Here is a 27,970-nt window from a genome sequence, read left to right as displayed (position 1 = left end):
TTTTCTCAGTTTAAGCATGATCTCTAATCACCTCTTTCATGTGTCTTGTTTCAGGAGCTCTTGGAAATCAGTGGAGTGTAAAATACAGCAAACTAAATCTCTGTGCTATAAAAGGATCTACAGTGGTTATGGAGGCCACTTACACACATCCAACAGGTCTTACAGTGAATAACAGGTTTTGGTTTATAAACCCAGTTAAGGGTGTAGAACCGACTGATCTGCGTAATAATCCAGGTTACTCAGGCAGAGTGGAGTATTTAGGAGATGAACAGAATCACTTCTCCCTCAGACTGAGTGATGTGAAGAAATCAGATGAACACAAGTACTGCTTCAGATTCAACACATCTGGAAAGGGATACATGGGTTATCCTGGAATTATACTCAGAGTTACAGGTAAATAAAATCATCTTATTCTCTACATGTGTCACTCAGACCATAATCTCCTTTTAGCTACAGGAGTTTTGTAGCAGATGAATTAAAACTCGAACTTGTTCTTACTGAATTACTGTTTTCATGATACGAACTCCAACAACAGAAAGCAAATTAATAATAACACAGAAGACACACAACAAAATCTAGAACAATAAACACACAACTAACAGAACTTAAATAGGATGGAACAAGGCATAAGGAGACACATGTGACCAGCATGTGACATGCAGGGGCTGATGGGGAATGTAGTTCTTATTGACTGACACACAGAGGAACAAAACAATAATTAATTACATTAGAATACAATAAAAAGATTTAGTAGAAGATTAACTACTTATAAGTAACTAAAAACATATTAATATTATATACATAAATCTGTAAATACTACCATGATCACCACTTGAAGTAACAATTTACTTATTAACAGACACTTTCTAGGAATAATCACAGGAAGAGTTTGAATTATGCCAATATTATTGAGCTGTTTCACTTTTATTTTGAAAAATAAATAAATAAATAAATAGAATTTAAATGTTACAATATTTTTGTAATAAAATAGAGCTAGTTGAAAATCACAAACATTTTTATTAGGTTCGAATTTTGGGACTAATCTTCTTTTTTTGGCTGGGTCACCATGGCAGATCATCCGTCTCCATACCACTTTGTCCTCTACATCTGCCTCTTTCAAAAACAACTGCCTGCATGTCTTCCCTCACCGCATCCATAAACTTCCTCCTTGGTCTTCTTATTTTCCTCCTTCCTGATGGCTCCATCCTCAACATTCTCCTACTGATATACCCCATGTCCCTCATCTGCACATGTCCAAACCATCTCAATCTCACCTCCCTCACCTTGTCTCCAAAACGTCCTACATGCGCTGTCCCTCTAATAAACTCATTTTGAATCCTGTCCATCGTCGTCACTACCAATGAAAACCTAAACATCTTCAGCTCTGCTACCTCCAGCTTCATCTCCTGTCTTTTACTCAATGCCACTGTCTTTAAACCATACAACACCTCAGGTCTCACCACAGTCCTATAAACTTTTTCTTTCACCCGCACAGATACTCTTCTATCACAAATCACTCCTACTAACACTCTTTTCCACCCACTCCACCCTGCCTGCACTCTTTTCTTCACTTCTCTAACACACTCTCCATTACTTTGCACTGTTGACCCCAGGTACCTGAACTCCTCCACCTTCTTCACCTCTTCTCCCTGCAACCGCACCCCTCCACTGCCCTCCCTCTCATTCACACACATGTACTCTGTCTTACTCCTACTGACTTTCATTCCCCTTCTCTCCAGCGCATACCTTTACCACTCCAGGCTATTCTCCACCTGCTCACTACTCTCACCACAAATCACAATATCATCCGCAAACATCATAGTCCAGGGAGACTCCTGTCTGACCTCGTCCGTCAACCTGTCCATCAACACTGCAAACAGAAAAGGGCTCAGAGCCAATCCTTGATGCAGTTCAATCTTTACCTTGAACCAGTCTGTCGTTCCTACTGCACACTTCACTGCCGTCACACTGTCCTCATACATGTCCTGCACCACCCTCACATACTTCTCTCACAAACCAGACTTTCTCATACAATACCACAACTCCTCTCTCCACCTTGTCGTACGCTTTCTCTAAATCCACAAACACTAAATGCAACTTCTTCTGACCTTCTCTATACTTCTCTATCAACATTCTCAAAGCAAATAAGGCATCTGTGGTGCTGTTCCTTGGCATGAAACCATACTGTTACTCAAAGATGGTCACCTCTTCTCTCAGCCTGGCTTCCACTACTCTTTCCCATAACTTCATGGTGTGACTGATCAACTTTAATTTACCCTAATAAAGGTGCTAAATAATTTATTGGTACATAAAAGGCCTCCAAATTTTATATTCAAACTCACACACATCATCATCACACAATCATTCCACTTTTTAATTTCACTGGTCTCTCTCTCACACACACACACACACACACACACACACACACACACACACACACATGATGAGAACTTTATGCTTTTTTATGTGTATAAATGTTAAGCACAGATCGAGGAAATGAGCAGGTGGATTATTAATGCAGATTTAATGTTTCTCTCATTGTATAAGATCTTCAGCTGATCGCTCCTGCAGAAGTGACAGAGGGACAATCAGTCATTCTGACCTGTAAAACTACCTGCAGTCTGACTGATCCAACATTCATCTGGTACAAAAACACACATGATTTAACTACAAACACCTTCAAGAGCAACAAACTCCACCTGCAGAGGGTCAGCAGTGAGGATGCAGGCAGTTATAACTGTGCTGTAAGAGGATCTGAAAATCTCCCATCTCCTGCTCAATACCTCAGTGTCAGATGTGAGTTTTATTTAGTTTATTCTTATTGCATAACCCTTATAAGTATTAAGCATAAGTATTTAACATTTAAAGATAGGAGGGCATTTTCAGCTGTAAGTCTCAAAAGCTGTGGTGAAGGGTAGCATGTTAATGTATTTTAGGCTGCTTGATGGTTTAGATTTGAAGATGCCACAGATATTACTGAACAACAATGAAACATAATGCAAAAGTATTCATTATAACAATGAAATACACCATCTTTAATATCAGTTTAGAGGACAGTAAAAAGTACAAGTGCATGTGCATTAATAAAGTTGGGCATCAGAACTCCACCAGTGTAACTCTGAATGTTCTGTGTAAGTTAAAGCTGAAGATTTTCTTACAGTCAATACAAGAAAAAAAAACTATTATACATATATTTCTCATTTACCAACCTATTTTAGATCCTCCAAAGAACGTGTCCATCAGTCTCTCTGGTGAGATTGTGGAGGGCAGTAAAGTGAATCTTACCTGCAGCTGTGATGCAAACCCACCTGTGAAGACCTACACCTGGTTTAATAAATCAGCATCAGTGGGAAAAGAAAAGACCTTCACCATCTTTAATATCAGTTTGGAGGACAGTGGAGAGTACAAGTGCATGTGCAGTAATGAAGCCGGACATCAGAACTCCACCAGTGTAACATTGAATGTTCTGTGTAAGTAAAGCTGAAGATCTTCTTACAGTCAATGCAAGATAAAACTATTATAGATGTATTACTCATTTACCAACCCATTATAGATTCCCCAAAGAACATCTCAGTGTCCATCAGTTCCTCTGGTGAGAAAGTGGAGGGCAGTTCAGTGACTCTGACCTGCAGCAGTGACAGTAACCCACCTGTGGAGACCTACACCTGGTTTAAGGAGAATGAAGCATCACGTGTAGGTTCAGGACAGAGTTACAGAGCTCTACAGAGTGGACTGTACTACTGTGAGGTTCAGAATAAACTCGGCTCTGAGAGATCAGCTGCAGTGTCCATCACTATAACCAGTAAGAGAGATGATATAAATCTATAAATCAGAATTACACTGTATAATATTTAACACTGATTCATTATAACATTTTATTTCCACACAGTAGATCAGAGTGTAGGTGTGTATGCAGGTGTTGGGGGTGTTGGGGTTGTGTGTGTTTGTGTCATTGGTGTCATCATCTTGTGTAAAAGGTGAGAAAATACAGGATCATTTATTATTTATTACATGATCAAAAAACTACAGTTTGCTAATGATGTCAATAGATTTTGTTCAATGCTGTTTGTTTATTTTTTGCAGAAAGAATAAAAGAATTGAGTCACCAGTAGACCAAAGTAGAAAACAGGTAAAAATGTGTACAGATAAATGTTGTCTTGTGTTTGAATATTTTCTGCTGCTTTTATAGTAAAATAATCAACAACATCAACAGTGCAATAAGGCAGAGGAACTGTTACCTGCTTGAAGTTGAAGATTATTTTCCAATAACAGCACATTCCCAATTGTTTTATTTCACTTTTGCCAATAATTTGTAATAAATATCATGTCAAAATTATTATCTATTAACATTTACATTTCCTGTGGTTATTAACAAAACTAACAAGCTAAATAATTTGTTAGTTTCTGTTCTTACTTATGGTCTAGCAGCTAAAAACAGTCGATCATCACCTTCCACTTTTTTTCTCTCATGAAATTATTATGACACAAAATTCAGGCTTGACATTAGAACAAGTAAAAGATCTGCTGTTATTAATAATAAATCAACTCCTTCTGACCAATCACAATCCAGAATTTAACAGTGCTGTGATATAAATTAAGATGTTTGCCAACTCTTTGTCTCTGTGATCTCATGCTCTTCTCATCAGGATTTTAATGAATATGTAGCAGTGAATAGATTCAACACTGCATCTGATTCAGCTTCAGCCAATCAGGAGGAAGACCTTTATGCTAAAGTTGTACGCCAGCGTGCTGTTGATCTCGGGGATGCTGGAAGTTCTGCTGCAATCACTTCTGCCTCTGGGGAGGACGAGGTTCAGTACGCAAGTGTTAAATTTACACGCACTGGTGCTGACGACAGGTGAGAAGAGCTGCTCTGTTTCCTTCAGTCTAACAGATCTGGAAAAGATCTTCTGCTGGATCTTAGTGTGATCATTTACTCTCTTTCTGTAGGTCTTCCAATGCTGAGGATCTCAGTGTGATCTACAGCAGCATGAAATGAACAGAATTTATCAGTTTGTTTCTGATGTGTAAAGTTTGTGTGTCACAAAATCAGCCTGAAAACTATTACCGTATAAATCCAGTTTTAAAGTTTCTGATGTCTACTGGATCCTCGCTATAGATCTCAACAAATAAAATATAAAACAAATCAATGAGAGGATATTGTATAAGTGTACATATTTACCAGCATTTTATTCAGATAGAGATAAACTCCGCCCACTAACTTAGAGTCCAGTTCAAAGTGTAATCAAATTCGAGAGGGATTTTAATACAATTTGTTTCTTCAAAAGTGTTCAGAGATCTATATAGCACAAAGGTGTGTGACAGCTTCACTAATCACACTATCATTGTGTTTCTTCTATAATCAACTTCTGCTGTAACTCCTTTGCCCTACAGGAAACGCTTTTGTGTTCATTTATTCATAATATTCATTCAGCAATAAATAAAACTCTGTTCTCTTCAAAGCTGTAGACTTTTTTTGTCACACCATCCTCACCAAACATCAGCTATAAATCAAGAAGCAAAAAGATAATCTAGAAATATCATGTAAAGCAAATGTGATAGTGGAAGCAAGTTCAGAGTAAATACATAGGAATAAAAATAAACAGACATCAAATCCATGACCCAGACCATGGTCGTGTGTTCAGGCTACATTGCCACGCAACACAGGGATAGGATGGGATGGAGCCAAACCTTATTTGGTCCATATAAAAAAAATATAAAAAATTAATAAGCTTTGGCCAAGAAAAAACAGAATATTTCCTGGACCATGTTCATTCATGCCTTCTTCTTTGTATGAAAGATATATTTTGGATGAGCGCTTCCTGTGCCTTGATTTACAGCCTTCACCCTGGGGCCTGCCTTTTTACCTGGTATTGCCCACTAAACCATTGCAAGCCACTTTGGTTTCAGTGGGCAAGGCTTAGGCTGCGGGTTGCCTCCACACAAGCATACCAGGCTGAACTGCTGCAAGAGATGGAAGAGAGATTCAGCTCTGGGGCTGACAATCTTATGGTGCTGCCGACCTATCTTTTAAGGTCACCAAGGAAATGGCTAAGTTTCGGCTATGCTCACTTTCAAGCAGGTTGTATCTCAGATCAGGTCACAGGACTGGTTTGTCATGATAGATCTAAAGGACGCATACTTCCACATATCCAGCTTTCCTGCTCACAGGAGGTTCCTGAGGTTTGCTTTTGGGGGCAAAGCTTACCAATAACGAGTCCTCCCATTCGGCCTGGCGCTCTCCCCCGCACCTTTACAAAATGTAAAGCTAAGGCTTCGGGGCATCCGCATCCTGTACTATATTGACGATTGGTTGATATTAGCTCAATCAGAGTTTCTGGCAGTCCGGCATCAAGATGTTGTTCTCACATGTATGAAGGAGCTGTGGTTAAGACTAAACACCAAGAACAGTGTGCTTTCTCCAGTACAGAGAACCACTTTCATAAGCGTGGTGTGGGACTCATTGGCCGTTATGCAGCCACAGCTGTCTCCCGCTTTGATCGAAGCTATCCTCACGACAGTCAAGAGAGTGAGAGAAGGTCAGTCACTCACTGTGAAGCAGTTCCAGAGGCTGCTGGGACTCATGGCAGCAGCATCCAATGTGATCCCACTTGGCGTCCTGCACATGAGACCCTTCCAGTGGGGGCTCAGAGACGGAGGGTTCTCCCAAAAGGGCAATCCACTCCGCACTATCAAGGTCTCACGACGAGCCCTTCGGGCCTTAAATATGTGGAAAGAACCTGCGTTCCTGTTACAAGGCCCCATCCTGGGAGCTACTTGTCATCACGCAATGCTAACAACGGATGCATCCCTCACGGGTGGGGAGTGGTCATGAGTGGACGCTCCGCCCAAGGTCGGTAGAACAGGCTCAATTTCACATGGCACATAAACTGCCTAGAGATGCTGGCCATGTTTTTGGGTCTGAAGCATTCTGTATGGATATCAGTGGTCTCTGACATTAACCATCAGGAGGGTCTCCGGTCTCGCCCGTTATACAGGCTGACATGGCAGATACTCTTGTGGTACCACGGGAAACTGCTCTTATTGATGGCTGTCTACATCCCAGGGTATTTAAATTGGAGAGCAGACGCCCTTTCGAGGCAAGCTTTCGAGGCAAGGGCCAAGGCTCAGGAAATGGAGTCGCAGATATAGCGGAGGTTTTACAGAGCACAGGTGGATCTGTTTGCGACTCAGGAGACGTGGCCAAGGTTACGCTTGTATGCCTTTCCCCCTATTGCGCTGCTCGTGAGTTTTAGAGAGCGTTCTGGTTTCCTGGTTCCCTCCTTGGAAGATTCTTTCCAGGAGGGATCTCCTCTCCCAGGGGTGGGGTACTCTGGTTCACCCCAAATCAGAGTTATGTAGGCTGTGGCCCAGTTCTTAGCAGCTGGTCTCTGTAATGAGGTGGTGCATACCATCCTCCAATCCAGAGCTCACTCTACAGGGAGGTTGTTTGCCGGTAAATGGTGCTTGTTCTCTGTGTGGTGGGGGCACCACCAATTGAACCCAATTACTGGCGTTAGTTCAGTGCTGGAGTTCCTGCAGGAAAATTTGCAGTAGGGTTGGCTCCTTTAACCCTGAAGGGTTACATGTCCGCTATCCCAGCTTATTGTGACCCGCTTTCTGGGCAGTCGCTAGGTAAACACCCTTTGGTGACACGTTTCCTGCACGGCACCCGGAGGCTGAGGCCCGGGACATGACCAAAAGTGCCTTTATGGGACTTGGCCATCATTCTGGCGGCTCTGTCAGAGCCCCTCTTTGAGCCATTGGCTGAGGCTGTCTATCAAGACTGCTTCCTTCTGGCTATATCCTCCCTGAAGAGGGTTGGGGACCTATAGGCTTTTTCCGTGGCCCCTTCTCTCCTGGAGTTTACCCCTGGCATGGCCAGTGCTTTCCTTTATGCTAAACCAGGGTATGTACCTAAGGTGCCCACGGCTCCCCACAACCTGTCATGCTGCAGGTATTCTACCCTCCTTCTTTTTAAGCCCCTGACCATGAAAACCGAAACCAACTGTGCCCCTATAGAAAAGGGTTTCCTGCCAACAAGTAGACTCTCAGTAGTTGCATTGTGGGTGCTCTTTCATCCTCATATGCGTTCTCTGGTCTCCCTGCTCCTTTCAGGGTCAAGGCTGTGTGGCGGCCTCTACGGCCTGGTTCGCTGGAGGCCCACTCCAGGATATTTGCAACGCTGTGTGCTGGTCCACCCCGCTAACCTTTGTCAGATTCTATGACCTTGACCTTAGAGCCACTCCCTGCTCCTCTGTCCTGCGGTCTGGATGTGCTCTCACACACTAGGCTAAGACTGGTTAGTGTGGCATGATTGGACACTCCTTACCAAAGCATTGTGAAGCAGCTCAAGTCTCTAGGTTACGTATGAGGGAACGAGATGCTGCGTCTCCGAGCCACATTCCCTGCATCTCTGCCATGCTTTCTTCTCATTTGCAGAAGCTAGTGTCGGCTCTACTGCATGCATATTTTGTAGCTTCCTAGTCATGACTTCACCCCGCCGGTGACGGCGCCTTTTGCCATTGGCTGGATTACACACGTGATTCAGAGCGTGAACAACCCGAAGGTGTTGCCAAAGCGTTGTGACGTTGTGAACAAAGGTTACATACGCTACCTAGAGACGGTCAGTATTATAGATTTAAGCACCTAATGTGTTTGTTCTAATGAATCTAAAATAATAACTGCTATAAAGTCATTTAAAGCAGTGAAGTGATGTTTTTGTTGCTGTTGATGATGTGAGTAGCCATGTTGCTCTTATGAGATTTGCTGAAACCTTCTTGACCTTCTGAGTAGTATTTCTGAGCAGAGGATTTAACAAGCCAAAGCTTCAAAAAACTTTATTCATTTATTTTTTTTCCCCACTCCAAATAAATATTTAAAACATGAGATTTGGTATAGCAGTGATTATATTGAAAAACATTTGTGGTCAGACTCCACAAAACTGACCAGTGTTTTGAAAATGATGGTACAGCAGGTTGCCAGGTGTTAAAAAAAAACTCAAAAAGCTTTTGTTTGTTGAAAAATTAATTATTTAATTAGAATGTAAACAAAAACAACAATAGACAATAGCAAAAAAGATTCTACAACATTAAAAGGGAAAAAAAATCATTAAGTATATGAAAAATCTTAGTCTTCTCATGAAAAACCAAATCAGAAAAAAAAAAACTCCCGATAAACAAAGACTTCAATCAAGCTGAAAAAAAAGAGAAAAAGGAGGAATTTAATATACACAGGAGAGATTAGACACTAGTAAAGTCAATGTGAAAAAAAAAAGGACAGAGGGATACAATAGCGACATCTGGTGGGGAATACAGTGGTAAACAAGGAGTCACTTGGCTCCTTTGTGTTTTCTTCCCTTTGTTTTTGCTCTGGTGATCACTGTGTTACATCCTGAGGAGCAAAATCTGCTGTTTCTGCCTGTTCAACCCCACAGGTTCCTCCAACCATCAGGATTTTACTTTTAAGCTAAACATAATATGAAGAGTGGACACAATGATAAACGTATATACAACGATGAAACCAAATCTAAACATTAACCTGATAATTTTTATAAAAGTCATGACTCTATGCTCAACACTTGTGTTTTATCATGTTTGTTTAATGGTTTAGGGTGATGATGACCATGCTGTGTGTTTCACTTCCGCAGATGAAGATGCAGTGACTTTATCTCAAACCCCTTAATTTCTTTTCACACTTCTTGACTGAGATGATAAAAATAATGTGCACAATGCAGACATGTGTTAAAACTGTACTGTTCTTAGTTGCAGCCACTAATTCAGTAAAAATAGAAAAATGGACTCATCAGGAAAAAACGACTTAAACAACAGATGTTCAACTCTCACACTTTTCTTTACTCTCTGTTTGGTCGTTGTACATGAAGGTCGATAGATTTAATTTATTAATTTTATCCATTCCCAGCCCCCGACCAGGAGAAGCAACACCGGCTGTGTCCAGTCGGACAGTGTGTCATAACTTGCCTATGGGCCAGATTTTATACATGGTCCAGATTGTGTTTTTTTCCCTCTTTTTGCCCTGGTAATCACTGTGTTACATCCTGAGGAGCAAAATCTACTGTTTCTGCTTGTTCAAGCCCATAGGTTTTTCCAATAATCAGGATTTAACTTTTTAAACTAAACACAATACTGAAACAATAAAAAATGAAGTTTAGAAACAATTATAAACGTATAGACAACAATCTAACCAAATCTTAACATTAACCTGATCATTTTTATATGACTCTATGCTCAACACGTGTGTTTTTTCTTGAGTGTGTTTAGTGGTTTAGGGTATTAATGGCCATGCTGTGTGTTTTACAGCAGTTGAAGATGCAGTGGTCTCACCCCAACACCTCTTCATTTCTTTTCACACTTCTTTACTGAGATGGTAAAAATAATGTGCAGAATGCAGACATGACGTGTTAAAACTGTAGAAAGCAACACTTTCTCAGTTGCAGCAACAAATTCAGTGAAAGAGAAAAAAGGACTCATCAACAACTCGTCTGAAACTCGTGTGAAACAAGTCCTTCAACTCTCACACTTTTCTTTACTCTCTATTTGGTCGTCATACATAAAGGTCGAGGAACACGGTGAGAAACTATTTATTATATTTTCACTCACTAAATTTATTCATTAGTTTAATCTTTAATTTTCCTGAACATAAAAAAAAAGATTTATTGTTGTTTATTCAGTGCAAATAATTTGTTTTACTTCCTTTGAAAACATTTTACTGATCGACTCTCAGTGCTGAGAAATATGGAGTTTTAACTTAAATATTCTGATGAATTATGATTATGATATTGTGACTGTGTCTGTTTTATAACAAATTACAAACTCTAAATGTGGCTACAAGATTATATATTAATATATTTGCAACAATAAAACAAAATATATCCATATAATCACACTTTAAATGAAGTTATTTAGTGTATATGGTGATTTGGGGATGTTGTTTTATGTAAATGAATGTGTTTGTGCAGGAACAGAGTCATGTAGAGAATCTGTAGGATTGATAACTGTATATAGTTACATCTGTGTGTACACACGTGTGATAAACACCAGTGTTGGAGTGGTGTTTTTTCCCACACAGAATTAGAAATTGTTCTGCACACTTTGAAAAATGAGAGTTCTGGAATGAGACAGTTTGAACATGAGGCTTTGTAGCTGTGACTATTGAAGGCCACTGATGTCATTATGTAGCATTGTGGAAAGCCAATTAGGCAAGTTGAGATTTGTACAGTGGAACCTCGGGTTACGAATTTAATTGGTTCCGGTACTTTATTCGTAACCTAAAAAGTTCGTATCCCGATACGCGTGGATAGAGCGTGGGTGGCGATAAAAAAAGAACCGACTTGCCTGTGATTTTTTGGTGCGCGACGTTCATATCCCGAAATTTTGTTCGTAACCAGGGGCAAAAATTTTGATGAACTGCGATTCGTAACCGGAATTATACGTATGCCGGGGCGTTCGTAACCGAGGTTCCACTGTATAAGCAATATACTGTGAAAGGCCATTGGGTAAATACTAACACTGTTGTTGGTTTTATTTTTGGTTTTGTCTTTCTATTCAAAAGTCAAAACTATTAGAAACGTGAAATATTTGTGACTATTATTGTTTTCATATTATTCTATTCTATTACATATAATTTATACTATTATTCTTTCCTCTGTTCTCTATCTTAAAATCAAAGGGTGAGCGGCGGCCATCTTAACTTCGAGGCCCTCTTAAGCTCTATTAAACTAAAAGTCCTATTCAAAATAAAAGTGACAACTAAAGGATATTGGTGCTCCTATAGCACATATTACCATTTTACCTTTAACCAAAAAAAATGTCTCTTACATATCCCCCCAAGCTATAATCAAATCAAATACAAAATTCTCTAAAGAGCCATGATCTATTTACAAATTACAATTTATTGTAAGCAAATAATCAGTGTATGCATCTGTGTGAGTGTAAACACGTGCACAAGTCCACATTGGCCTAGGCAACTTCAGGTTGCTGGCCTTCTACCAGCAAGAGAACTGGCTGACAGGTCTCTGAAGTTGGCTCCTTAGGGTTTGAAGTCGCACCCTGTGAACCAAGATTTTTCCCTGCCGCAGGCTGCTAATCAGGGATAAATGCACACCGTTCACCTTGACTGTTGATTTCTGTAAAGCTGCTTTGAGACAATGTCTGTTGTAAAAAGCATTATAGAAATAAACTTGACTTGACCAAGACTTTAGAATCAGGGAGGGCTTCAGTGACTTGGGCTAACATCCATGATTCTCGTGGTGCGGCGACATCTGCTACCAGTACAATGTCTCCTTGTTGGAAGTTGCGTATGACGCGGGTACACTTTTACCGTGTCTGTAGAAGAGGTAGATATTCTTGGACCTAGCGCTTCCAGAACAGATCGGCAATGAATTTCACTTGCCTCCAGCAGCATCTGACATACAAATCTTCCTTTGCAAACAACCCTGGAGGTAGAATAGGCTAATAGATCCTAATTCAGAATCATCTGGGGAGAAGACGAGTTTGGATGGAGGGTCTGGCCAGCACTGACCATCCAGGACTGATCTTTCAGAAATGTATCAATGTGCAGTCCCGGTGAGGCACAGTCAGCAGGATTTAGTTTTGTGCCTATGTAGTTCCACTGAGACACCTCCGATGCACCTCTGATGACATTCAGACGGTTGGCAACAAAGGTTTGAAATCTTCTGTTTTCATTCCGTATATACCTCAAAACAGTCATGCTATCTGTCCAGAGACCTTTCCATTACCATATGCATTTCCTCAGATAGCATTTGTACTATAGAGGCATTATTTGCTTTGAGAATGTTAATGGAGAAGTATAGAGAAGGTCAGAAGGAGTTGCATTGTGTATTTGTGGAATTAGAGAAAGTGTACGACAGGGTGGAGAGAGGTGTTGTGGTATTGTATGAGGAAGTCAGGTGTGTCAGAGAAGTATGTGAGGGTGGAGCAGGACATTTATGAGGACAGTGTGACAGCAGTAAAGTGTGCAGTAGGAACGACAGACTGGTTCAAGGTGTAGGTAGAACTGCATCAAGGATCAGCTCTAAACCCTTTCCTGTTTGCAGTGGTGATGGACAAGTTGACGGAAGATTTCAGACAGGAGACTTCTTTGACTATGATGCTTGCGGATTATATTGTGATTTGTGGTAAAAGTAGGGAGCAGGTTGAGAAGAGCCTGGAGAGGTGGAGGTATGTGCTGGATATGCTTGAGAGAAGGGGAATGAAAGTCAGTAGAAATAAGACAAAGTACATGTGTATTATGAGTAACAAATATTTTTCTTAACTAAAAAAAAAAATGGTTTGATCTATTTTGAACTTTTTGCAAGTCATTTTTATTTTTAATTAAATAATATTTTTTTGTTTAGAACCTATATTAATGATGTTCCTCAAAATGGCACCCCATTTTTGTCTGATTTTACTCCTAATGATCTCAGGTAAGTGGCACATTTTCATCATTGATAGAATTCACCCCCTTGCTTTAGTTGCGACTTGTTTAGTGCATGCATAAGCATATTACCACAAATCTTTATTTTATTGTGTCTTCATTCAGAGTTGTTTTTGTATATATATATATATATATATATATATATATATATATATATATATATATATATATATATATATATATATATATAATTAACACAGAAACATATATATATAAGTGGACCAAAAGATCCTCCAAAGCTACACATCATGCGGAGCTCCAAATGAGAAAGAAAGTGATTGAAATCTATTAGTCTGGAAGTGGTTATAAAGTTAAACTTTGTGGAAGGTGTGCGTCCCATTACGTCTGGCGTAAAAGTACCACCACATTTCAGAAAAAAACAACATATACCGACAGTAAAATATGGTGGTGGTAGTGTGATGGTCTGGGGCTGTTTTGCTGCTTCAGGACCTGGAAGACTTGCTGTGATAAATGGAACCATTAAGTCTGCTAAAGGAGAATCCTGAAGGAGAATGTCTGGCCATCTGTTTGTGTGGTCAAGCTGAAGCAAACTTGGGTTCTGCAGCAGGACAATAATCCAAAACACACCAGCAAGTCCACCTCTGAATATCTGAATAACTTTGGAATGGCCTAGTCAATGTCCTGACCTGAATCCTATTGAGATGTTGTGGCACGACCTTAAAAAGGCGGTTCATGCTCAAAAACTCTCCAATGTGGTCAGTCAGTTGTGGCTTGAGCTGATTTTAGATCAGAGACTGAACTGTGATATTTAACAAATCTTTAGGATTTATCAATGCATTATATGCACACAGCCTCAATAATTCTAAAAATTATTATTGAGTGCACATCGGGAGCAGAGCGATCACATAGACACGCGAGCGCAGTGCTTGCAGTGGGTTTCCTCGAGAACCAAAATATTGTGCTCCGCTTCCATGCAAGCTACCCAAAGGCACAGCTTGAGAGTGTGCTTAGTCTTTTTCAAAGCCTTCATTTTTTTTTTTTAACAAAAAATAGACAAACAATAACAAAATACACACAGAGTGCGTCATAAACAAACAGAAGCTGCCGTCGGCTTCACTCCATGTGCTTTTTATAGCTAACTGATCATGATGTCACCCCTCCGGTGATGCCGCGCCTTTAATTGGACAAATTACACACGCGATTCAGAGCTGTAGCAAGGTGGAAGCGTTTCCAAAGTATTGCGACACAGCTCGAGTTCCTGAAAGGCAACTTCATAGCCTTCTACGAAGCTGGCTTGGAAATTGCACTCTTTCAGACTGCAAGCACCCGCAGTAGAAAGTGAGGAGAGCTGATTCTTGTACTTTCCATTATAGAAATCTTTAATCACCACAGCCTGAATCTTTAAAACCAGTAGCAATGAAGACCGAACACACCCATTATAAACAGATTCTGCAACAGTTTCTTCCCACAAGCTATCAGACTCTTTAGGTCATTGGCTGGACTCAAACATACACACAAATACAAAATAAATTCCTTCTTTGTGCATTCTGTTTTAAAATGTTTTGGACGATGCATGTGCACTTCTCACCACAATGGCTCTATGTACTAGTTTCCACTGCATTCAAATTGACTATGACCATTTTCTATTCTCTATTCTTTTTTTTTTATACTTATTGTACTGTGTTTCTATGTTTGCACATGTTTTCACACAGGCACTTGATATTTCTAACAATAATAGTAATAATGTTGTTGTTAAACCACTGGTAAATGTTATACTCTATTCTAGAGAAGTGAAGCTTTAAGATAACTGTTTTATGGAGCTCAGGAAAATAACCACCAATCATGTGTCATGTTTCAGAAGCTCTTGGAAATGAATGGAGTGTGATACACAACAAAACACAGCTTTGTGCTTTAAAAGGTTCTACAGTGTTTATGAGCATCATTCACACACATCCAACAGATGTTACAGTGACCAAAACATTTTGGGTAATAGACCCAGCTCCAGATAAAGAGCTGACTGATCTGCGTGATGATCCAGGTTACTCAGGCCGAGTGGAGTATTTAGAAGGTGAACAAAATCACTTTTCCCTCAGACTGAGTGATGTGAAAAAATCAGATGAACACAAGTACTGCTTCAGAGTCATAACAAATGTAGAGAAGGAAAAATGGTTGGGGAAACCGGGAGTTACACTCGGAGTTACAGGTAAATAAAATAATCTTATTTATTTCTTATTTTCATCATCTTATTTGATGCATCGATAATCTTTTAGATATAGGAGATATCATTATTAAATTGAACATAGGCATGAATATGGATTCTGGACAACAGAAAAACATTTACTGTAATATAAGAGACACATGACAAAAGCTAATGCAAGAAACGCAGCCAACAAAACTTAAATAGGTTGTAACCAGGCATAACCAGGTGAGAGCGGTTAGTGAGCCATGTGACACTCCGTAGCTGATGGGTAATGAAGTAAAAACACCCTGAAAAGCAAAGACAATTGCAAATTGTGTTCTGATTTTAAAATGACAGTTTATCGAAATCATCGCTATCACTGGTAAAAAATTTTATTATTTTTTTCTCCAGGGTTATGAGAAAATCTAATCTTTTATTTATTTTCAAGGAGAGTTTTGGAGAGGAATTGATAAAATAAAAGATGATTGTAATGCACTTTTCACCAAATCACACGATGGTGTTATATTCATTCTGTTACTTTTATACACTTCTTATAATCTTTATTTTAGTCTTTTATAACAGCGGTCCCCAACCTTTTTTTGCACCACTGACCGGTTTATTGTCGGACAATATTTTCACGGACCGGCCTTTAGGGTGTGGTGGATAAAGACAACAAAATAAAATGATACAACCATAAAAACTAGTATTTTCTAAATATAATAATGAACGTGAATCCACTGTTTTGTTTTTAGTTAATTTTGCTTGCTTGGGTGTTTGAGTTTAGCGGTAATGTATTATGTGTTAGCGGCCAGAGCACCTTTAAGAAGATAGCGGATGGAGGTAAGACATGTGACCGAGGCATCGTGACATGAATCAAGAGTGAGTCATAGACAGATGTGTAATAAATAAATAATAAATTAGATAATAAATTAAACGGAAATAATGTAATGTATGTATACCGATGCCGGTCCGCCGCCCGGGGGTTGGGACCACTGTTTTATAACATACCATTTGTTTGAATTAATTGTAGTTCATGGAAGACCTCAATGTAAACACAATAAATCAAAGCCTAAAACTTCTTTCTTTTTAAAACTTTTCAGCTTTAATGGTGGTTCAGATCCTAAAAAAAGTTCTCTATTTCTAAATAGCAACTATTAATTAAAGCAGAGTTTAGCGGATTTCTTTATTGTTTAAGATCTTCAGCTGATCGCTCCTGCAGAAGTGACAGAGGGAGAATCAGTCATTCTGACCTGTAAAACCACCTGCAGTCTGACTGATCCAACATTCATCTGGTACAAAAACACACATGATTTAACCACAAACACCTTCAAGAGCAACGAACTCCACCTGCAGAGGGTCAGCAGTGAGGATGCAGGCAGTTATAACTGTGCTGTAAGAGGATCTGAACATCTCCCATCTCCTGCTCAATACCTCAGTGTCAGATGTGAGTTTTATTTAACTTCTTCTTATAATCTGTACATGTAAATAAAACAAATCACTCCATATTCACAGGAATGAATGTAAAGTAAAGTAATGAGACACTGACTGTGACTTTGAGCTTCTTTCATTGTTTCTCATTGTGGAATTAGAACTGAATTTCAGTGTATTTCAAAACATACACTAATTATACTGTTTCAAGAAAGTAAACATAAATATATTGATTTTTAGACATGATAAAAAAAGGTCAAAGAATTATTTCATTTCAAAGAAAACTATAATCCATTTACTTTATAGATAATATATAAAATAATATATTGATATACAGTATATAAACTAGTATACAAGTATAGAAAGAAAATCAAGAAAGTGTGTACAGATACAGTGAGGGTGGGAAATGGTTGTGCAGTAAGTGTTTTGTTAATGAAGTTATTAATGTGGTGGTGTTTAGTGTTCAGAATGCTAAATATAGAAAAAAATGAAAACACTAATTAATTTCAGTGTCTTTGGAAACATAAGGAATGGGGGGAAATTTCATTTCCCAGAGCAAACAAAATCACAAATAAATACAATTAATTGATTAAAAAAAAAGAAAAAACCATTACACATACAAAGTTGAAAGAACTCCTTGAGAAACAGGAGGAGAACACACGGCTCGCCAAACAATGTTAAAATGCAATCAATAAAACTGAGAAGAAAGGAAACTCTACAGTCGTGGGAAAACAAGTGGGACAAGTGGACAAAAGCAGAAATGCAGCTCAAAATCCTAATAATATCATTGAATAATAGATATGACATGCTTTTTTCGTTCTTATCACAAAACTCTGTAGATCTTTCAGAGTTCTGTGACTCTGACCTGCAGCAGTTCTGCTAACCCACCTGTTGAGAGCTTGAGAGCTGATATACTTCCACTTTCGCCCCGGAGTCCCAGATCTCACCCCGGGTCTCACCCACACGCTCGCGTATCGGCCGGCCTTTCTGTCTGCATCCGCCTGCTCTCAATCACTTTTCGGCGACTCTTCCGCTCTCCTCTGCTTGGTGTCTGTTTCCTCTTTATTGAAGTCTCCGGACTAATACACAGCACACTGATTAGTCTCATCAGCTACAGGTGCAGTCTTACCACTCGTTCCGTCCGTCTCCGCCCTCTACTCGCGAACTGTCTCAGTTTGGGGTAAGTTAGAGCAGAACCAGATATTATCTCTAAATTACATTAAATTGTTTCTTCCTATCCATGTTAGATCCTCCAAAGAATGTCTTAGTGTCTATCAGTCCTTCTGGTGAGATAGTGGATGGAAGTTCAAGGAATCTGACCTGCAGCAGTGACGGTAACCCACCTGTGGAGAACTACACCTGGTTTAAGGAGAATGAAACATCACCTGTAGGATCAGGACAGAGTTACAGAGCTCTACAGAGTGGACTGTACTACTGTGAGGTTCAGAATAAACTCGGCTCTGAGAGATCAGCTGCAGTGTCCATCACTATAAATGGTGAGAGATGTTTAGATGTCCTGTTTGTTTAGAGCTACACTTAATGGTGGATCAGGCATCTTTCTAATAAGGATATTTACAATTTTCTGTGTGTGTGTGTGTGTGTGTGTGTGTGTGTGTGTGTGTGTGTGAGTTCTAGCGCCAGTCTCTGTAATTGTGTATGTGGCTGTTGGACTTGGACTTTTGGGGCTTGCAGCTCTTCTTTCTTTATTCATCTGGCTGAGGTGAGAATAAATATGCTGATCGAATAGTTATTAATTCCTCTGAAGATGTTTACGATGAATAACAATTAGAATTTATGTGAGCAGATGCAGGAGACGGAAGAATAATCCAGATGAAGGTGACTATCAGGTGAGTTAATACAGACATGTCCATCAGGTGGCTGCTTTGTTCCTAATAAACTCTTACTGTAAAGATCTTCAGCAGAACCTGCTCATGTTCTTCACCCCTCATCTCTGCAGAACGTTGGGCTGAGGGCTAAAGACAAGATGCATGCAGCACAGGTTTCTCATCCCAGTCCTCCTGATGACACGCTCACTTCTGACTACTGCAATGTGGAAGTGAGTTTTAGCTTTTAAACTCAAAACCACTATTTGATTAGAGTAATGTGATCATGTGACTTCTTTTCATTCGATGATGTGAGTTACAATACACAGCTGATGTAATAAATGTTAGTAACATGTTCTTCTTTAACACACATTTCTGATGTTCTTGTGTGTGTTTTCTTCCAGACTATCAGGAACATGATGATGAAAAAGTCCTGAAACAGCTGATGAATAGAGAGAACTCCTCACTGAAGTGGAGAAGCTGAATCACTTCTTTACACCAGCAACATCAACAACTTACAGCCATTTAAAACTGTTTTAATCCTTTCAAACCAGTGTGTGTGTGTGTGTGTGTGTGTGTGTGTGTGTGTGTGTGTGTGTGTGTGTGTTTGCTGTTTTAAGTGCCAGTTTAATATGTTCAAGTGGAGTTACCACCCTAAAATATTTGCTAAACCAATATTAAATTACTTCAAACAAATCTATGATAAACTCTGAACTCTGAAGTTCTGCTCTCCTGCATGTCTCAGGTGATGTTAGTGACTACCTGAAGGACAAATATGATCTTTAAAGTGCCATTAGAGCTGACAAGAATCAATTCAGACTGGAGTGTCATTACACCACCACTGCCCCCTGGCACATGTAGCAGGAATTACAGAATATCAGTCTTTCAATGCAGATAGTGTGTTTTGTTAGCAACATGCTAGTCATCTAACATTACTGATTATATTTCTGATGTATTACTTTCTCTAAACTGTAAACTGCAGGTCAGTGTTATAGATTTAAGCAGCTCATGTGTTTGTACTGATGAATCTAAAGTAATAACTGCTATAAACTCATTTAAAGCAGTGAAGTGATGTTTTTTTTTATTATTTCATTACTTATATTTTTATTTATTTTTTACTGTTGATGATGTAAACATTATGATGTTGCTCTTATGACGTTTGCTAAAACCTTCTTGACCTTCTGAGTAGAATTTCTGGGCATAAGCAAAGCTTTAAATATCATTTTGTATTTTTTTTTTCACTCAAATAAACATTTAAAAGCTGAAAAAGCAGATACAGACTTGGACAAGTTGGAAATTTCATTCTTTAATTAGAATGTCCCAAAAAAAAATAAATAAATAAAAAAAAAATATTAAACAAGATTCCACAACTTTAAAAGGAACAAAACATTTAAGAATGTGAAAAAAATCTCAATCTTCTCATGAAAATGCAAAGCAGAAAAAAAAAAAAATGATACGCAAAGACTTACATAGAAAAACAGCACCATAACAATCAAGCTGAAAAAGAGAGAATTTAGAACGGAGGAATAGATCAATAGATCGATAGATTGATAGATAGATAGATAGATAGATAGATAGATAGATAGATAGATAGATAGATAGATAGATAGATAGATAGATAGATAGATAGATAGATAGATAGATAGATAGATAGAGCAAATAGTAAAGATAAATATGTAGCATATGTACAGCATGTGAATTAATATAAAGGCTATAACAGTGCAGAGACGTGTGGAACGACATTAAGAAGTACAGATAGATGTTCTTAGGCTGTGGCATTGAAGAGGAAATGTGCAGAAGTGGAAGGTTATGATATTATGGCAGTTAAGAAATATGCAAGCTGAATAAACAGTCTACTATATATATATATATATATATATATATATATATATATATATATATATATATTATTATTATTATTATTATTTTCCTTTAGAACATTTAGTAGTGATGTCCCTCAAAATGGAGCCCCAATTTTGTCTGATGTTTCTCCTACTGATCTCAGGTGAGTCGTGTTCAGTGCATGAATAAGTATATTAGTGCTTTTCACCACAAAGCACCCAGTCAGTGTCTCCATCCCTGTCTTATTATTAATCATTATTTTATTGTGTCCTAATTCACAGTTGTCTTTGTTTCTGTCAATTATTTTGTGTGTGTGTGTGTGTGTGTGTGTGTGTGTGTATATATATATATATAAATATCATATCCATCACAGAGGGACTATCTATCTATCTATCTATCTATCTATCTATCTATCTATCTATCTATCTATCATCTATCTATCATCTGTCCTGAAAAAGAAATGACAAAAAATAGAAAAAGTGTATATATATATATATATATATGTATATTTCACTTTTTCTATTTTTTGTATAAATATATACAGTCTTAATAACATTAATAATAATGATAATAATAATAACAATAACAATAATAATAATAATAATAATAATGTCTTGAATCCAGAACACACCCCTGTGTCTAAATCCTGCACAGTTTCCTTCCAGTTGTCATGCGGGAAACGGAGGCGGAAGCCGGAGTAACGGCAAACGAAACTTTATTAAACAAAAGGCAGGAAGTATACACACAGGTAGCGCAGCTGTATATTCCTGTGAACAAAAACGCCAGTTCGTATAGAGAAATCCACAACAGAGCACTGGGAAAAGCGCGGCGCTGGCAGCAGCAGAGGAATGCGGTGCTGACAGCGTGACGTGCGGAGAAACAAAAAGCACCTGCGTTAGCAGGAATAGTCCAGAGACCAGAGTCCGGGGAAAAGGAAAATATAATCCCTAGTGCACCTGGGAAGAAGCGCAGTCCACGCGAAGTGAGAGAGAGAGCGTCCGAGGCAAACGATACATAGCGGGGATGAGCATACGCGAACTCACAGGAACCTACGTGGACGGGCATGAACATGCAATAACGGACCGGGAGTGTGGGTAAGTGAGCGGTTTATATGGAGGCAGAGAATAAGCGGATAATGCGCTTCAGCTGTGCGTGATTTGCGATGCACGCTTGGGAGCGCGCAGAGGCAAAGGCAGCCTCTGAAGGAGGCGTGGCAGGTGGATTCCTGACACCACCCCCCTCCAAAGGGGCGGCACCGGACGCCCCCAAACCACCAACCGCCCGGTGGGCCCGGGCACTCGGAGGAGGGCCCCTCCAGTCCTCCAGGGTCGAAGGGGTCCCGGCCGGAACCGCCACGGAGCCAGGAACAGCAAGGAAGGGCCCAAGGCGAAGCGACCACACCTGCGGAGAGCCAGGACGGAACACAGCCCCACGCGGAGGCAAGGAACGGGGCGAAGTCCTCGGCGCAAACCAGAGGCGGAGAGACGTCTACCACGGAGATCTGGAGCAGAGCGATGCACTCAGAGAAGGCTGCAGGCGGAGCGACGACCCCCATGGAGACCCGGAGTGGAACGAAGTCTTCGGCGGAGACAGGAGGCGGAGAGACGACCCCCCTGGAGCCCTGGAGCGGAGCGACGCCCTCGGCAGAGACAGGAGGTGGGGAGACGACCCCCCTGGGGACCTGGAGCGGAGCGACGCCCTCGGCGGAGACAGGAGGCGGAGAGACGTCCTCCACGGGGCTCTGGAGCGGAGAGACGAACCCCCTGGCAACCTGGAGTGGAGCGACGCCCTTGGCGGAGACCGGAGGCGGAGAGATGACCACCCTGGAGAACTGGAGTGAAGCGACGCCCTCGGCGGAGACTGAAGGCGGAGAGATACTCTCAGCGGAGACCGGGAACGGAGCCACGCCCTCAGCGAAAACCGGCAGCTGAGCGACTTCCCCTGCAGTGGTCCGGAGCTGAGAGGCGGTAACCCTGAAGACCTGAGAAGGCATGACGTCCCTGGCAGCAACCTGGAACGGATCGACGTTACCCAGGAAGGTCAGGAACGGGACCTCATCACCCACGGGGACCTGGAGTGGAGAGACAACCTCGGTGATTACCAGAAAGCAGGGCAGAGCTCTCGAAGGGGCTTACCGGCTGGAAGGCCCTCTGGATGAAGCTCAGAGATGGAGCGACGCCCTTGACGGAACACAGAGGCTGAGTGATGACCTCGGCAGGGATCATCGGAGTGACTTTACCCTTCAGGGAGCTCAGGAGCGACCTGCCTTCGTCCAGGGAGCTTGGAGGCAGAATGTCACCGTGAGAGAGGTCCTGAGGTGAGCCGTCACCGAGGGAGGAGCTCATGAGCGAGATGTCGCCTGGGGATAAAGCCAGGGGCAGCGGTTCGACATCCCTTTCGCAGTCCCAAAACCGAGGTGAATGCTCTGGGGACCCCTTGGGAAAAAAGGAGGTCTGTGACGTAGCTTCGCCTTCAGAGTGCTCGTGGGGCAAACCGTCACTTCTTGGGAGACTGTGGGGCGAGCCGTCGCCTTCGGATGAAGCCAGGGGCAGCGGTTCAACGTCCCTTTCGCAGTCTCGGAGCTAAGTGGAGAGCTCTGGGGAACGAGAGGTGGCATCGCCTTAAGGGAGACTGTGGGGCGAACCGTCGCCTTCGGTGGAGGCCGGGGGCAACGGGACGACTTCTCTTTCGCAGTCTCGGAGGTGAGTTGTGTGCTCCGGGATCCCATTGGATGAAGAGGTAAGTTCGGGGATGCGTTGGCATGGAACCGGGCTCTCCTTGGGACGCTGGCGCGGAACCGAGTTCTTCTTGAGACCCTGGAACGGAGCTGAGCTTTCCCGGGAGTCCTGGGACGGAACCGAGCTCTCCTTCGGAATCGGGAGCGAAGAGAAGCTCACGTCAGGGACCGGGAGCCGAGCCGAGCTCTCATCAGGGACCTAGAGCGAAGAGGGAGCCGCCTGGACGCCTAGGAGAGGAGAAGAGCTCGCCTGGAGTCCCTGGGACGAAGCTGAGCTCTCGGGGACTCTCTGGAGCGGAACCGAGCTCTTATCAGGGACCTGGAGCGGAGAGGGAGCCGCCTGGAAGCCTAGGAGAGGAGCCGAGCTCTCGGGGACTCTCAGGGACAGAGAGGAGCTCACGGGTTCGCTCGGGGACAGAGAGGAGCTCACGGGTTCGCTCGGGGACAGAGCGGAGCTCACAGGGTCGCTCGGGGACAGAGCGGAGCTCACGGGGTCGCTCGGGGACAGAGAGGAGCTCACGGGGTCACTCGGGGACAGAGAGGAAGAAGAGCTCTCTATGGACACCTGGACCAAAGCTGAGCTCTCCTGGAGGACCTGGAACGGAGCTGGGCTCTCCTGGAGGACCTGGAACGGAGCAGGGCTCTCCTGGAGGACCTGGAACGGAGCGGGGCTCTCCTGGAGGACCTGGAATGGAGCCAGGCCTTTCTGAAGGTCTTGGAGCAGGGCGGAGATCTCCAGGAGGTCCTGAGGCGGAGCAGACCCGTCCTGGAGGACCTGGTGCAGAGTGGAGATCACTTGGAGGACCTGGGGTGGAGCGGAGCCGTCCTGAAGGGCCTGGAGAAGGGCGGAGATCTCCGGAAGATCCTGGGGCGGAGCGGAGCTCTTCAGGAAACTCTGGTGCGAAACGGTGCTCTCGGAAGCGGGGGAGAGGTGATCGAGATCCGCCGTGAGTATCCCGAGTTCCCTGGTTAGAAGCTGGATGAACCTGGCACATGAGCTGAACTCGCCTCCAGTCGTGCTCCACGACTCACTGGCAAGAGAGAGAAATTTTCCAGCAAGGCAGAGTGGAGCAAATGTGGAGCGATTTTTGCTCTTTCCGTCGGGTAGCTGGACGAATTCGACTTCATGTACCGATTCACGTTCTGTAAAAACTCCCCCCATTCAGCTCTGTCGCCGGAGAAGCGAGCCCGGAAATCCATGACGTCAACACAGGGGCGTGGTGCTGCCGAGCATGAGCCGCGTGAAACCGCAGTGGGTTTCCGGGTTTTCCCGGGGGCGGAGCTTAGTGGCCGCTTCATCGCGGCGGTACGAAGTCTGCCTCCGAAGTTCGGATCGCGCCGGGACCACTGTGGTAATCCGATCATGTCCTTACTTTCCTTTTTTTTTTTTTTCTTGCGCCCCCTTTTTCAGTCCTTGTAATCCTATTCAGGGGTCCGTTATTTCTGTCATGCGGGAAACGGAGGCGGAAGCCGGAGTAACGGCAAACGAAACTTTATTAAACAAAAGGCAGGAAGTATACACACAGGTAGCGCAGCTGTATATTCCTGTGAACGAAAACGCCAGTTCGTATAGAGAAATCCACAACAGAGCGCTGGGAAAAGCGCGGCGCTGGCAGCAGCAGAGGAATGCGGTGCTGACAGCGTGACGTGCGGAGAAACAAAAAGCACCTGCGTTAGCAGGGATAGTCCAGAGACCAGAGTCCGGGGAAAAGGAAAATATAATCCCTAGTGCGCCTGGGAAGAAGCGCAGTCCACACGAAGTGAGAGAGAGAGCGTCCGAGGCGAATGATACGTAGCGGGGATGAGCATACGCGAACTCACAGGAACCTACGTGGACGGGCATGAACATGCAATAACGGACCGGGAGTGTGGGTGAGTGAGCGGTTTATATGGAGGCAGGGAATGAGCGGATAATGCGCTTCAGCTGTGCGTGATTTGCGATGCACGCTTGGGAGCGCGCAGAGGCAAAGGCAGCCTCTGAAGGAGGCGTGGCAGGTGGATTCCTGACACCAGTAGTAAAGAATAGTTTGTATTTTTCTGCCCCGGAGTTCCAGAGGAGAGAAGAGAAGCTGTAAAATAACTCAGTGTTTTATGGGGCTCAGGATAATGATCTCTAATCACCTCTTTCATGTGTCATGTTTCAGGAGCTCTTGGAAATCAATGGAGTGTGAAATACAGAAACTTAAATCTCTGTGCTGTAAAAGGATCTACAGTGGTTATGGAGGCCACTTACACACATCCAACAGATGTTACAGTGATAAACAGGTTTTGGTTAATAAACCCAGTTAAGGGTAAAGAGTCGACTGATCTGCATAATGAATCAGGTTACTCAGGCAGAGTGGAGTATTTAGGAGATAAACAGAATCACTTCTCCCTCAGACTGAGTGATGTGAAGAAATCAGATGAACACATGTACTACTTAAAATTCAGAACAACTGGAGGAGGATACACGGGTTTTCCTGGAGTTACACTCAGAGTTACAGGTAAATAAAATCATCTTATTCTCTACATGTGTCACTCAGACCATAATCTTCTTTTAGCTACAGTTTTGTAGCAGATGAATGAAAAACATGTTCTTACTGAATTACTGTTTTTATGAAACACCACAAAATAATAAATAAACTGATCATTTGAACATTTCTGCTTGTAGTTCAGGTGATTTACAAAAGATTTTGTGTGCTGAATGTTTTAATTAGCGTTAAATCAGAAATGTCAAATCAGATTTCAGAAAATAAAATTAAACATGAAAAACAATAACAAATCAATAAACAGTGAAAGTATAGATAATATAATTATATAATTATAATAACAGCTTTATCATATTAGAAATGTGTGGTTGCAGTGGATACAAACACCAAAATATCCAGAAGAAAATATGTTTTATTTATTGTGATCATACACACAGAATGTTGTTTATTTGATCTGCATGACCCAACTGAATCACTCATTGTAGTAAATGTGCAGGTGATTATTCACTGATTTAGATTTAATGTTTCTCCATCATTGTATATAAGATCTTCAGCTGATCGCTCCTGCAGAAGTGACAGAGGGAGAATCAGTCATTCTGACCTGTAAAACCACCTGCAGTCTGACTGATCCAACATTCATCTGGTACAAAAACACACATGATTTAACCACAAACACCTTCAAGAGCAACGAACTCCACCTGCAGAGGGTCAGCAGTGAGGATGCAGGCAGTTATAACTGTGCTGTAAGAGGATCTGAACATCTCCCATCTCCTGCTCAATACCTCAGTGTCAGATGTGAGATTTATTTACTTTCTGCATCAAAATAGATCATAATCACTTCAAATTTACAGGAATGAAGAACAAATGATGGACTATTTAAAGAAAGTTAAAAGGCTGACAGTGACCTTGAGTTGCATTAAACTGTTGTTATTGTTAAGTTCTGTTCTGACCATGTAAATATGATTTACAGGCAGAATCACAGGAATGTGTTTCAGAATTATCATAACTAAATACAGATTCTAAAAGTTTTATTGGGTTATTGCAATAAAGTTGGTTTTATAATCAATATAAACACATAATAATGGTTAAAATTCTCACTGTCTTCAGGTTTTGATCAAAAGAAACCACCAGTAAAGTCACACTTTCTTCACTCCTATTATCTAATCTCTTTATTTTCCAAAAACCTCTCAGTGTCCAACAATTCCTCTGGTGAGACAGTGGAGGAAAGTTGAGTGACTCTGACCTGCAGCAGTGACACAAACCCACCTGTGAAGAGTTGCATATGGTATAAAGGAACAAAACTGGTAAAAAAGCAAACACACACACCATCTCAAAGATCAGCTCTGAGGACAGTGGAGAGTTCAAGTGCAAGTGCAGTAATGAAGTCGGACATCGATACTCCAACGGTCTAATTCTGAATGTTCTGTGTAAGTTAAAGCTGATAGATCTTCTTACAGCTGATAACAGATACAAATATCATAGATTTACTTTAAATTGTTACCTTCATGTCCATTTTAGATCCACCAATGGGAGCCTCAATGTCCATCAGCATCTCTTCTAATGTAGTGGAGGGCAGATCAGTGACTCTGACCTGCAGCAGTGATGCAAACTCACCTGTGGAGACCTGTGAATGGTTTAACGAGAAACAATTATCACCTGTAGGATCAGGACAGAGTTACAGAGCTCTACAGAGTGGACTGTACTACTGCGAGGCTCTGAATAAACTCGGCTCTGAGAGATCAGCTGCAGTGTCCACTTCTGTAAATGGTGAGGAAGATGATTAGTCTTTTCTAGATGATCCCTGCTCCATTTTATATTCTGTACTGTGGATGAACTTTATTCACTTGAAAGTTTTTTTTCTTCTTCGTGTTGTTTGATCAGGTGGCTCTGTAATTGTGTATGTGGCTGTTGGATTGTTTGGACATGCAGCTCTTCTCTCTGCACTCTTCTGGCTGAGGTGAGAATAAATGTGATGATAAATTCATCATTAATTTCTCTGATGTTTGCGATGAAGAAATCTTTTTTGTGAGCAGATGGAAGAGACAGAAGAAAAAGGAAGTTGAAGGTGCCCATCAGG

At 41.7% G+C, this 27,970-nt stretch overlaps 2 protein-coding genes and 1 long non-coding RNA gene across 4 annotated transcripts in view; all 3 read left to right on the top strand.

Moving 5' to 3' along the window:
- The window catches only part of LOC124378386 (B-cell receptor CD22-like), a 66,868-nt gene that overhangs the window by 1,536 nt on the left and 37,362 nt on the right, over positions 1 to 27,970 (top strand). The window contains exons 2-5 of one of the 2 annotated variants that reach the window (XM_046838052.1): positions 58 to 393; positions 2,548 to 2,796; positions 3,219 to 3,470; positions 3,554 to 3,802. In XM_046838052.1, the coding sequence (XP_046694008.1) occupies positions 58 to 393; positions 2,548 to 2,796; positions 3,219 to 3,470; positions 3,554 to 3,802 (1,086 nt within the window). Of the gene's footprint in view, positions 1 to 54; positions 394 to 2,547; positions 2,797 to 3,218; positions 3,471 to 3,553; positions 3,803 to 27,970 lie in introns of both variants that reach the window. The other variant, XM_046838051.1, reaches the window with a different exon arrangement.
- LOC124378490 lies at positions 3,921 to 4,853 on the top strand. Its single transcript, XR_006924250.1, has 3 exons — positions 3,921 to 3,977; positions 4,084 to 4,129; positions 4,647 to 4,853. It is a non-coding gene; the product is annotated as an uncharacterized LOC124378490 (long non-coding RNA).
- LOC124378396 (B-cell receptor CD22-like) lies at positions 10,482 to 20,131 on the top strand. The gene is made up of 9 exons (XM_046838065.1): positions 10,482 to 10,588; positions 13,376 to 13,444; positions 15,275 to 15,619; positions 16,791 to 17,039; positions 18,271 to 18,519; positions 18,659 to 18,743; positions 18,828 to 18,870; positions 18,981 to 19,079; positions 19,251 to 20,131. Exons 2-9 carry the CDS (start codon positions 13,387 to 13,389, stop codon positions 19,281 to 19,283), a joined length of 1,161 nt encoding a protein of 386 aa, XP_046694021.1. The 5' UTR covers positions 10,482 to 10,588; positions 13,376 to 13,386; the 3' UTR covers positions 19,284 to 20,131.

The sequence above is a fragment of the Silurus meridionalis genome, chromosome 24 (assembly GCF_014805685.1).
Source record: "Silurus meridionalis isolate SWU-2019-XX chromosome 24, ASM1480568v1, whole genome shotgun sequence".
Classification (NCBI taxonomy): Eukaryota; Metazoa; Chordata; class Actinopteri; order Siluriformes; family Siluridae; genus Silurus; species Silurus meridionalis.
Note: the sequence above shows the minus strand (reverse complement) of the source record. Positions and strands in the feature narration are given on the sequence as shown.

Coding starts and splice junctions, on each gene's coding strand:
- LOC124378396 (XM_046838065.1), top strand. CDS start 13,387: ATGATGTTCCTCAAAATGGCACCCCATTTTTGTCTGATTTTACTCCTA. Junction 13,445..15,274: donor TTTACTCCTAATGATCTCAG/GTAAGTGGCACA, acceptor GTCATGTTTCAG/AAGCTCTTGGAAATGAATGG. Junction 15,620..16,790: donor AGTTACACTCGGAGTTACAG/GTAAATAAAATA, acceptor TTATTGTTTAAG/ATCTTCAGCTGATCGCTCCT.